The following is a 12,737-nucleotide window of genomic DNA, read 5'->3' on the forward strand; positions in this document are numbered from 1 at the left end:
CATTTTACAGCCAATGTTCATTAAAGCGACATCCTCCTGGCATGATGAACCGATGCACCACTGTCCTTTTGAGGGCGACATTGTGCTGCATGACATAGCTTTATATGCCTACATCAAGACTCGTGCCAACAGATCAGGCGTGTAGCTTTCATTTGTAAGGAAACTTATTTTATTTTTTTAGCTTTTTATAATTAGCTTATTGAGTCAGACTGCAGAGAATTTTCAAGCATTTAAAAACACTTTACCCGCAATTCAAGCTCTTTTAAAACCTTGAAAATTTAACATTAAAATCCATATGAACCGTGCGTACAGGCCCACAGTTAACATAAATCAACAACGTCCCCTGTTCCAGACCCCCCACCTGGGCAAGGAAACACTGTGCGTGACCCTATTTGGGTGTGGGGTAAGAAGAAACCTTTAAGCAGGAGTCCTCAATCCTGTTCCTTACTAACCGTTTTCCATCTCTCCCTGCTGCAACACATCTGATTCAAACGATCAGATAATCAGCAAGGTCTGCAGAAGCTAGATAACGACCCTGATCATTTGAATCAGGTGTGCTGCAGCAGGGAGAGATGGAAAACAGTCAGGACACCAGCCCTTGAGGAACAGGGTTGAAGACCCCTGCTTTAAAGCCTGTCAATGTCATTTTGGTGAGGATTCAAACATAAACTGCCTGTTTAATGTCTTGTTTTTTAATGCCACAGCACTCAACTGTCTTTATGGACAGACTTGGATTTGGTCACTCCCCCCAATTTTTTTTTACTTACTGTTATGGTTTAGGGTCCCAATGCAATATCTCTTGAGCTTGAAGTCATGAACTGATGGCAGCACATTGCCATGTAGGATTTTTTGGGTCAACAACATAATTCAAGTCATCCAGATGAAGTAGGCCCCCTGACCATCACACACTGCCACCACCATGGTTGGCGGCAGGCATGACGTTCTTTGTATCAACTGCTGTGTTATTTTTACTCTAGATATTATGAGTCGGACACCTTAAAAAAAAGTCAGCTTTTGTCACGTTAGTCGAAAGAAAATTTCAATATTCAATCTTTTCAATGTATAAAACAGGGCTTCACTTGTAACAAACACTTAACATTGAGAAAAAAATATTTGTGTTTATTTTTGAGCTCTTGTGAACTGCTTCACTTAGTCTGATGGGTACTATTTCAATTATTTATTGATTCAGTAGGTTTCCAAAAACTGGCTTATCGCAAGTTATCTTATAATTTAAGAAGTGTGTACGGTTAGGTTTTTTTCCTCAATGAAAGAAATCAGCATTTTAAAAGTGCATTTTATATTTCATTTGGTTGTCTTTATGGGGGGAAATGCATCTAATTCAGTGACGATTGTCGGTGTGACTTTTTTCGACAACAGGAAACAACAATTTTGTCTAAGTGGCTAGCACATCAAGGAAATTCTTTCTGCCAATGCTTGTCCACAGCAATCCAATTCAGTACATTTCCACTTACAATACATTGTAGAAGCTTGTGCATAAGAATGAACACTCTTTCCTTAGTTTTCTTAATTAAACCTTACCAGATTGGGCACCGCTCATTCCACAGCCAATCTCCTTGACGATGTGGAAGGAAACTCCTGTGGTAAGAAATTGATATTTGTCAAACTTCTCATCCCTCTAGGTCAGGGGTGCTCATTATGTCGATCGCAAAGGTAGTATGGGTAGATCACATGACATTAAAAAATAGACGTCAGCCTATCATTATCCGTCATGTGATTGATACAGGGCACCCAGTCAGATGACACCTGATTTTTTTTTGTGACACATAGGTGACCACGTATGCGCAAACTAAGTGCAGCACAACTAACAAGCTAGCGAGTTGGTTACCTCCAAATTTAAGCCCTCGTTTTATTCTTTTGAACTCAAGGGGGGTATGAACATGAGTGGGGGTGCTGGACCAAGTAAGAAGATAAAAATGTATCACTTTAATACGGAATGGGAGGAGGAGTTGTTTTTCACAATGACATTTTCGAAGTGCGTTTGCCTCATCTGCCAGTCTACCATCGCAATACCAAAGAAGGGAAATGTGGAGCGGGATTTTCGGACTGCTCATGGAAAATATGATACCGACTTTCCACCGAAAAGCGAGCTGAGGAAGAGAAAGGTGCAGGAATTAGATATATATTATATATGTATATATATATATATATGTATATATGTATATATGTGTGTGTGTATATGTGTATATATATATATATATATGTATATATATATATATATATATATATATATATATATTAGAATTAGAAATCCCTTTATTGTCATTGTACTCAAGTGTGCAACGAGATTAGAGGGCTCCCCTCTCCAGTGCAATACAACAATAATACAGGCAAATATATAAATTAGATAAATAAATAAGAGAGTGCAAAGGAATTCAGTACTGAATAGGGTATATAAAAATACATCACAATGCTGTTCTGCAAGGTAAGGGTGTTTATATATATATATATATGTTTATATATATATATATGTTTATATATATATATATGTTTATATATATATATATATGTTTATATATATATATATATGTTTATATATATATATATATGTTTATATATATATATATGTTTTTATATATATATGTTTATATATATATATTTATATATATATGTTTATATATATATATTTATATATATATGTTTATATATATATATATATATATATGTTTATATATATATATGTTTTTATATATATATATATATGTGTGTTTATATATATATGTATATATGTTTATATATATATATATATATATATACTTATATATATATATATATATATATATATATATGTTTATATATATATATATGTGTATATATAAAAATATAAATTTGCTTTTTTATAGTAGGTAGCTCCTTTTGCCTTGGTCATTTTATAAGTAGCTCGCATGCTGAACAAGTGTGAGCACCCCTGCTCTAGGTCATTGTTTTCTCAGGACAATTTATCGATTGTACTGTAAATTGACTCTCTGGGTTGTCTCAGAAGACGTTGCTGCTCTCATCTAAGCAGGCCTTGTCAGGATATTCAACTCAACTATATTTATAAAGCGCTTAAAGACAACCAACGCTGTATGCAAAGTGGTTGCACGGAGTAAAAGTAAGTCAAACAACAAACAATAAAATCAAATAATACTAAAGACATTAAAAAGCTCAAAAACTCTAAAACCAAAACCAAGTCTCATGCTGGGTCAAAAAACAAAGAATAAAAAAGTTTTAAGACCAGGGGGCTTGCCTAACGTTTAACGGGATGTCTTGTCTTGGGGAAATCAATATCTGGATGTCACAAGAAAACTGAAGTTATGATGTTCGATCCCAGTGGCCTTTCTACTCCTCTCTGTTCACTTTTAAAACTCGTTGGAAGACATTTTTGATCTTTAGCTTTCAGCTTAACATGAGACTGTTGCTGTTCCTGCTATTCTTCTGGAATCGATTGTGTTTGTGTTTTAATTTGAGTTCTAAATTCCTGCTAATTTATATCACACCATTTGGAAAACGCTTTGTTGCAGCTCCAGCTGTTGAGAAATATGCGATATAAATAAAGTTGTATTGTATTGTATTACCACCACACGCGTTTCTAAAATTAATGTAATGTTAGGGGGAAGTCTTGTCATACAATTGAGCCATGGCTCACCATTCTCAAGAGCAGCATGTAGTGGGCAATCCATGTAACGTGGCACAGAAAATCGAAATTACAAAACGTGGTAAAAAGGAGTCGACAAAAAGAAGGAACTCTTATTCAACTGATTGGCTGTAGTTGCAAATCTATGGGCTCGATCACACTAAGAATTAATGAGAGTTTATTTTGGAGAGTTGCGCGTTCTAATGTGTGTTTATCTGTACGTAGAGGAAGAATGTCAATCAAGAAGAGCGGTTACTCAGGAAAAAAATGAGCAACGAAGTGAGCCTGATTCATGGTAAGCTCCTCACCACTACAACTTCTCCTGCAATTGAACATTGTTTTTGTCTCTTACTGTACAAAGAACTAAGCACGGCATGTTGCATGACAACAGTTATGCCACTCCCAAGAAAAAAACTATTGCGTGTATCAAACCAACAATATTAACTTGAAAGTTGAGCAATTTTCAGATGAGGTTTGTGGGATTTTGTAGGAATGTTGTGGAAGTGATAATTTGAAAACAAACACTTTAGAGATTTTTAAAAATAGTGTTTCTTTTTTATATTAATGTTTCTTACTTCGTTACATGAGTGTTGATAAAGATGTATTGTATAACATTGTGATAAAGTAGCATGATCAGCGACTTTCCAAAGATGAATACAATTATAAAATATGATAAAAAGGTTTATGTGAGCAATTTATTTTACAAATTGTGTATCAAAACTGGAGGCCACTCTTATTAATCAGCACCTCAAGAAGTAAGTCTCCGGTTCAAAAAGTTTGACGACGCATGGTTTAGTGCAGGGGTCTGCAGGCCACAGCGGCAGAGGCACATTTCACATGGCTTTTTCATCCTTCTGCTGTGGTGCTTTTTTGAATGAGTACTTGGTTTAAATTTAAACTACAGTAGTTTGTTGGTGTTCTGAATGCAAATATGAAGATTATGGGGCTAAAATATTTAAATTGCAAATATATATTTTATATGAAGTGAAATTGTCGTTAATACAATTGGACAGCTGACTCACCGATCCACATTCAATAAAATGATGAGAAAACAGATGGCATTTTTGGTTAGCATTTTCGGTGGCTGCAGATGGAGATGATCTAAATGTGTGTCTAATTTAATTATTAAATTAATAGAAATTCATTGAGTTCAGAGCAAAGAGGCAGAAGAACACATGCATTGTGTGAAGCCAGGCTAGTGGCTACTTTAGAGCAAGCAAATTCGGAGTTATTATGCATTAATTTAAACTTTTAAGATGTCATCGTAGCCCAGTTTGACAGTTTAGTAACGCCTTTCTGACCTTTCATAAAATTATATGAAGGGAGTTTGGCATTTTCTATGTTGAAGAGGAGACAAAAATACTCAGGTTATCATACCACTAACTAGCAGTTTGACGACAACCAAGTAGATTTAAAATTAGTCCAAAATCATCAATGCTTCAATCAAAGAATGTATGGTTGGAAGAACACGCTGCATTCTGCCGTTTGACAGTGTACAGCAAGGGATCCTGGAGGTTAAAGTAAATAATTTTAAACCAAAAGTTGATGCTGCTTTCTAAGATAATGCCCATGTCATATTATGTGAACTGTTTGTAGCCACCCAGTTAACAAAATCTCTTTGTTAGTTTAGGAGCATTAATGAGGGTTTACGAATCCATGTGTTTTGCGTTTTGAAAAGTGCATTTGGAACTTTTCAATATAGTAAGAGATAGATAAATAGATATATAATTCAATAGATAAAGCATTATGAAAGTGCACTTGGAGCCACCACTCCACCCCGCTAGAACCCTGCGAACATACGTGAGACATGCAGCGCGTCATTTGTCAACTCTCAGCAGATTGTTCGACCTTTCTTCTTTTGGCTAATTGCCATGCTGTTAAAACTCCAAATGCTCATGTAATAAATTAATTGCCAAAGCCAAAAATTAAGGATATTCTCGCTATCATAGTTCGGTTTAGTTCGTTTTGTCAACATAAAATGTCATTTCAGTTATTGACCAATCTATAGTGTCTAAAATGGCTTGCTCTCTTTTCATTAATGGCTCAATGTCTGTTTTGGGGGGGGGGGGTTACTGCAAAGTGGTGGTTTTGGAGGCGAGCGAAAAAAGGCCCTACATTTTGTGGCTTCAGTAACAGCCACGAAAGGGCAGGAGTGACGGTCATGAAGAGACGCAAGAAAATGATGCCCGCTCTAAAATGCAAACCATTCATTAGAATTAGAATTAGAATTAGAAATCCCTTTATTGTCATTGTACTCAAGTGTGCAACGAGATTAGAGGGCTCCCCTCTCCAGTGCAATACAACAATAATACAGACAAATATATAAATTAGATAAATAAATAAGAGAGTGCAATGGAATTTAGTACTGAATAGGGTATATAAAAACACATCACGATGCTGTTCTGCAAGGTAAGGGTGTTCTCGTGTGTGTGTGAGAGTTCAGAATGGAGATGGCTCTCGGAAAGAAACTGTTTCTCAGTCTATTGGTCCTCGATTTGATGCATCTGTAGCGCCTGCCAGAGGGCATCAGGTCGAACAGGTGGGAGTTTGGGTGGGTATTGTCTTTGACGATGTTGAGAGCCCTTCTGAGGCACCGGGCGGTGTAGATGTCCGACAGTGAGGGGAGAGGGCAGCCAATAATCCTTTGCGCTGTTTTGACTGGCCTCTGGAGCCTCACTCTGTCCGCCTCAGTGCAGCCGCTGTACCAGGTGGAGACACAGTACGTCAACAGGCTCTCGATGGACGAGTGGTAGAAGGCCAGCAGCAGCTTCCTGTCCAGGTTGAATTTCCTGAGGACTCTCAGGAAGTGCAGACGCTGGTGGACCTTCTTTACCACTGCTGTGGTGTTGTGAGTCCAGAAAGGTCGTCGAAGATCTGTACTCCCAGGAACTTGAACGTGTGGACCCTCTCCACACACACGCCTTCGATGCAGAGGGGGGGCGGCACCGTCTTGTTCCTCCTGAAGTCGATGACGATCTCCTTTGTTTTTGCAATGTTGAGTTGCAGTCTGTCGTCCTCGCACCAAGCCGTCAGTCTCTGGACCTCCTCTCTGTAGGCTGTCTCGTCACCTTCCGAGATCAGACCGACCACTGTCGTGGCGTCAGCAAACTTGACGATAGTGTTGTTGCCGTGGGCCGGGCTGCAGTCGTAGGTGTAGAGGGCGTACAGGAGAGGGCTCAGCACGCATCCTTGAGGGGAACCGGTGCTCAGCATGCGGGTGGAGGACGTGTAGGGGCCGAGCAACACAGTCTGGGGTCTGTTGGTCAGAAAGTCCTTAATCCAGATGCGTGTGAGGGCAGGGAGGCCGAGAATGTCCAGTTTGGCGACGAGGATGTCTGGGATAATCGTGTTGAATGCCGAGCTGTAGTCCACAAAGAGCATCCTTGCATAGCTCTGCTGTTGTTCCAGGTGGCCCAGCACAACATGCAGAGCAGTGTCGATGGCGTCCTCAGTGGATCTGTTAGCCCGGTATGCAAACTGGTAGGGGTCCAGAGTGGGAGGAAGGCAGTCCCTGATGTGCTGGAGAACCAGCCTCTCGAAGCACTTCATGATGACTGGTGTGAGAGCAACAGGACGGTAGTCATTCAGGTGGACGGCTGGTGACTTTTTGGGGACAGGAATAATGGTGGGACTGCTTGAGCCAGGGAGCGGTTGAAGATCCTGCAGAAAACATGTGACAGTTGGTGGGCACATGTTTTGAGGACCTTGCCTGGTATTCCGTCGGGTCCAGTAGCTTTCCTGGGGTTAACAGCCAGGAGCGCGCGCCTCACATCGTGTTCCTCTACGGTGAGTGGGGGGGAGTTGGAGCATGAAGTGCGGGGGTATGACGGTTGGGGCGAGTCAAAGCGAGCGAAGAAGCAGTTAAGCTCCTCTGCCAGCGATGCACTCGGGTCTGCAGAGGTCGTGTTGCTGCCACGGAAGTTAGCAAGAACCAAAGGAAGGCCAGGCTTGAAAGTAATAAATCAGCTCTTAGTCAAAGACGAGTCTCAAAAGTTTGGGGTTTGAAACAGATTAATCTTCACCAAAGTGATGGAAAAGCTCAAGGCCGTACCCCACTGAGCAGCGAAGGCTAGCCTTAGTAGTGATTGTTGGGAACGCAAACCTTTCTGATGTATGCTGTATTTTGTTCACCATTGCAGTATTTTTATCATTGCAGCATTTTTATTTATTTCCCCTCTGTACCATGGACAGACATTAGGAGTGTTTCCTTACACTTGTATATGTTGTGGGATGTAAGTGTGTATATACATGGGGATTTGTGTATATACGTAAATGCTGTGTATATTCGCATAGGTACTTTTTATGAATGTTTTCTGCTAATGTTATACATTAATGGCTACATTACGCCGCCGCCTCTGTGTGATCTATATCTTTGTTGTTGTAACATGGCAAATTTCCCCATTGTGGGACCAATAGAGGACATCTCTATCTGTAAAGCAGGTCGCCTCTGTCATCAGCTGTTATTACCGATGGTTTGCGACAATTAGAAAATGCTGAACAAAAAACATTATTTCCATGTCGGCGCAGGGCTGCCCTTGTCTTCATAATTCTCTTTCACCAACTGCTTCATCACCTCTCTTTTACTATTACTGTCCTTGATCTCATTTAAACGTGTGTTGTAAAACATCAGGTACTCATCAGGTAAGCCAGCCAACATTTCTTTGTCGGCCAATTTCCAAGGATAGCTCGACCTCTTCTTTTTCAGACCAACCTTTGAAGTTGATGAAGAGGAGTCACCTGAAACTTTAGCGACAACAGCGGGGCTACGCAACATCTTCTGAAACTGATGGGACTACTTCATCGGCCGTGACCTTGGCATGAACGTCCATGACAGGGGTGTCAAAGTCAAATAGACAGGGGGCCAAATTAAAAAATTGCCAAGGAGCCGAGGGCCGGACTGATTGAATGTTCATTGAAAAAAATTTAATTATCACACATAATGGAGAGAACCTAATTGAACGTACTGAAAACCTAACATATATAATACTGTATGATTGGAGTGGACAAATAAAGCAATATTTTTTTATGGCTCTGTCAATAATTTTTAATTTTCAACAGGCACAAAAGACAAACTTTATCAAATCCTTACAACATGCACATTAAATGAATGAAGCGGTATTATTCAAAGCACCATCAGTCTATTTTCTCAGGGAAAAGAAAAGTCACAAGTAGGCTAAATCTACTTTTTATCAGTCACTCAAATGAAATATTTTTAAAACAATTTGATTGAAACAAAATAAAACATCCACTAATAAGAGAAAAACAACACCTTCTTCAAAGAAAGTCACATGTGCCACGAAAACAAATATTTAACTTAAACCTTTCAACCTTAACTGAGTTTTTAACTCTTCTCAGTGTCCACCTTTCGTTTCGCCATTTTTGATGGGTATCTGAAAGTTAACCTTGCTGTTACGATAATCACTGCTGATGAATAATGAAATGAGGCGGCCTTACGCACCATGCTCCCGTCTACCGCTCTGCACGCCACTGTTGCATTGTGGGAAATGTAGTTTTGGCGCATGTGAAACACCAGCGGCCTGCGGGCCGTTTCTAATAATAAATGAATATCATCCCGAGGGCCAAATAAATTCCTCTCGCGGACCGGATCTGGCCCGTGGGCCTTGACTTTGACATATATGGTCCATGACATCCTTAAACCCGTGTGGTCTTTGTCTTCCTCTTGGTCGAAGCAAAAACAACGTTGACGATGGTTTACAAAAGCTTAAGAGTGTTACCACTGTTAGTCAAACAATGGATACACGAGATGATTCTGAACATGTTCAGAATTTCCTTGTGACAAGAAAACTGGCTTGCGATAAGGAAAACTATATGAGCATGCGTGTGTGATTTTTTTTTTTGTTAATGAGGCCTGACGAAACCCCAAATTTGCTACGCTCGAAAGTCTTTGCGGCTCAGTGAGATGCATCTTAGTGAAAGAAAGGATTTGCTCATGTTCCCAACATACAAGCTCACCTGTGAAACTCAGTGACGGGTAATATTAGGGCTTGGACTTGCATGGCTTCGACAACAACTTTGCGAGACAAGTTTTTATTTTTATGTTTTGTCTTTACAGTTAGTTACATAGGTATTGAGTGTGCTTGTGTATTTTATTTATTTATTTATTTTTAAGTATACTGTATTTGTGTTGGTGTGTGATCAAACGTCCAGGAGAAAGACTTAATGTATGTATGTTTTGTATTTCAGATGCTCCCTTTCCCACCATATCATCGTTAAAAATTTGGCGGTGGCACGGCCCATTGGTTGGCCTGAAGCTCTTCCCATCCCACTCCACCTAGCTCCACTTGATACCAGGCAATACAAAACTTGCAAAAGACCTCCAACCCTTCTTTCTAAGAAAAAGACCAGGATTTGCAACAGATTTGGACTAACTGTCAATAAATACATTGTTTCTGTATTGTAATGGTTGGTATATCATTTTAATAGCAGACAGAAAAACTATTAGTCTTTAATCTTATTGTTTAACCTGTCCTCAAAACCGCTCCTAGGGGTTCACTACCTACAATATGGAAGGGTTTTGCCTTTATTATTTTTCCCAATTCTGTAGCATATTCTGTCTGTGATTAAGCATCCTCAGGTTGGGCATTTTAAATCCAAAGCATGGAAAGTGGCCCTTTTATATACTCAACTAAACAATGGAATTTTTCCCATATCGGATTTTTTTTTTTTTTTGGGCAGCATCTGGTGGAGTTGCCAAAATATCTTTGTGCATTCAAACGATGCAGCCATTCAAGCTGAAACTGCCCAAAGGTCCACAGTAAACCGTTGAAACAAGATCATCATTTAAGCATCTTCAGGACCAAGGATACATTGGGTGCTTAAGATTTCTGAATTCTTTTTTTTTTTTTTAGTAATACTGCAAAAAAGTCAGAGCGTGAGTCATGTAGCAATCTTAAGGCAATTGTCTTTTTTTTGTTTGTTCTTTTTATATTTGTGACATGATTATACCTACATACTCCTGTCATCAATCAATTATGACAATTACATTGTGATCTCTGTTAACAGATGCATAAGAGTGTTCTGGTTAGCATTTAATCAGTTTACTGACCACCACAAAACAAATACATGAACAAAGCAAAAAAGAAATATATCCTAAATTATTCAAATATATATGACTAAATAATATCTGGCTAATTAACCTGAATAATAAGCACCAACAAAAGCGGGCGTTCGTCCATCACCGAATTGCCAGTGACTGACGGACACCCGTTTTGATATTAACTGATGAAAACATACGCCGCGTGTTTGTTCGCTGTGGTCAATATACAGCCGGTTGCATTGACTATATTCAGTTGTCACAAGTTTACAAACACTTGTAAAGAATATGTCATTGTTCTATGTTTCTGAATGGAACAGATACTTTTTTTGTCACAATAAAATATTTCTGTAGTTTGTTTCTTTTATGACTTCATTATGAGTTCACAGAAAAAGTGACCAAATCTGCTGGGTCAGAAATATACACACAACAATGCTAATATTTGGTCACATGTCCCTTTGCCATTTTCACTTGATTTGGGCACTTTTGGTAAGCATCCACAAGCTTTTAATTGAACATTTGACCATTCCACTTGACATAATTATGGACTTGTTTCTTCAGCATTGTCCATGTTCTCAATGGGGTTTAAGTCAGGGCTTTGGCAAGGTCATTTAAAAAATTACCTTAATTCCCTGGTTTAGCCATTCCATTACCACTTTTGATGTGTGTGTGGGGGCAGATCCTGTCGGAACACCCAACTGTCCCAAACGTCGGGCTGATGATTCATCATCCTTCATTATTTAATTTACTCTCTGTTTAAGCACCAGGTCCGGTGGCAGCAAAACAGCCCCAGAGCATAATACTACCACCACCGTACTTTAACGTAGACAGTGTTCTTGGGGTTAAAGACTTCAACTTTACTCCTCCCAAAATATTGCTGGTCATTGTGTCCAAATAACTCAATTTCTGTATCGTCTGACCACAGAACATCACCGCCAGAAGGTCTTGTGATTAGTGGCAAGTTTTTGTCGAGCCTTAAGGTGCCGTTTTGGGAACAAGGGCTTCCTTCTTGCACAGCAGCCTCAGTCCGTAGCATTGCAAAACACACTTGATTGTAGTCACTAGCTTCTAATTCTTGGCATATCTGTTTTTTAAAGGTTTTTGGTTGACTCTTTACCCTCCTGACCAATTTTATTTCTGCAGCAGGTGATGGTTTGCTTTTTCTACCTGATCATTACAGTGACAACACAGTGCCATGCACCTTTTACTTAGTTGTTTGCACTGTTGCTCTAGGGACTTGCAGCTGCTTTGAAATGGCTCCAAGTGACTTTCCTGTGATGGGTATTGTTCTGGACATGTTTTAATCTTATTTAATGAAACTGACGGGATGGTACGATAAAGAATGATGCATGCAGGCACGGCGACCCCTCAGTGAGGTATTGTGTCACCCTGGCCACCCCACTGAGAAATTTATTGCTATGTCCCTTAAAACCCCTTTGTGCAGGCAGCATGGCTCAATGGAAGAGTGGCTGTTTACCAACCTACAGGTTGTCGGTATCCTTGCGCAAGATGCTGAACCCCGAGTTGCTCCTGATGTTATGTCATCAGTCAGTAGATGAGGAAATAGTGTGAAGCGCATTGATTACCAAAGGCAGAAAAAATGCTATACAAATGACAGCCCATTTAACCTTTGTATACATTACCAAAATTGTACAAATTGCGTGTTGCTCTATTATGACTGATAGTGATAACTACACATAACTGAAAAGAAATCGTGCATCACCAAACTACAACAGTGAACTAAATGAATCAAAACTTTTTAAATTTAATTTTAATATTACCAAATTTTTAATATAAAACAGACAAACAAGAAATGGGTTAACCGTATTCCATCATTCATTGTATACATTATTTCAGGATTTTCCAGTGCATAAATATGGACTGAAAGTGCCAAAATTAAATGAAATGTTTAATTAAAATTGGCTTTAATTGTTTAATTCATTCATTATATATGGATTAAATAAACAGATAAATGCACCATTAAATAAATAAAAGGGTAATTAAATGTTTCACATGTTTCAATTAAATATGGAATTAAATAAATGTCAT

The 12,737-nt window shown here is 39.0% G+C and overlaps 1 protein-coding gene across 2 annotated transcripts in view; it reads left to right on the top strand.

The window, feature by feature from the left end:
- The window catches only part of cuedc1b (CUE domain containing 1b), a 31,482-nt gene extending 20,436 nt beyond the window's left edge, over positions 1-11,046 (top strand). The window contains exons 9-11 of one of the 2 annotated variants that reach the window (XM_088300969.1): positions 1,543-1,601; positions 3,860-3,929; positions 8,340-8,662. In XM_088300969.1, the coding sequence (XP_088157095.1) occupies positions 1,543-1,601; positions 3,860-3,929; position 8,340 (130 nt within the window). In that variant the 3' untranslated portion in view covers positions 8,341-8,662. Of the gene's footprint in view, positions 1-1,542; positions 1,602-3,859; positions 3,930-8,339; positions 8,663-9,838 lie in introns of those variants that run through there. The other variant, XM_088300968.1, reaches the window with a different exon arrangement.
- The last annotated feature ends 1,691 nt before the right edge of the window (positions 11,047-12,737 follow it).

This window comes from Idiotropiscis lumnitzeri, chromosome 7, assembly GCF_059441095.1.
Source record: "Idiotropiscis lumnitzeri isolate Australia: NSW breed Sydney's pygmy pipehorse chromosome 7, RoL_Ilum_1.0, whole genome shotgun sequence".
Lineage (NCBI taxonomy): Eukaryota > Metazoa > Chordata > Actinopteri > Syngnathiformes > Syngnathidae > Idiotropiscis > Idiotropiscis lumnitzeri.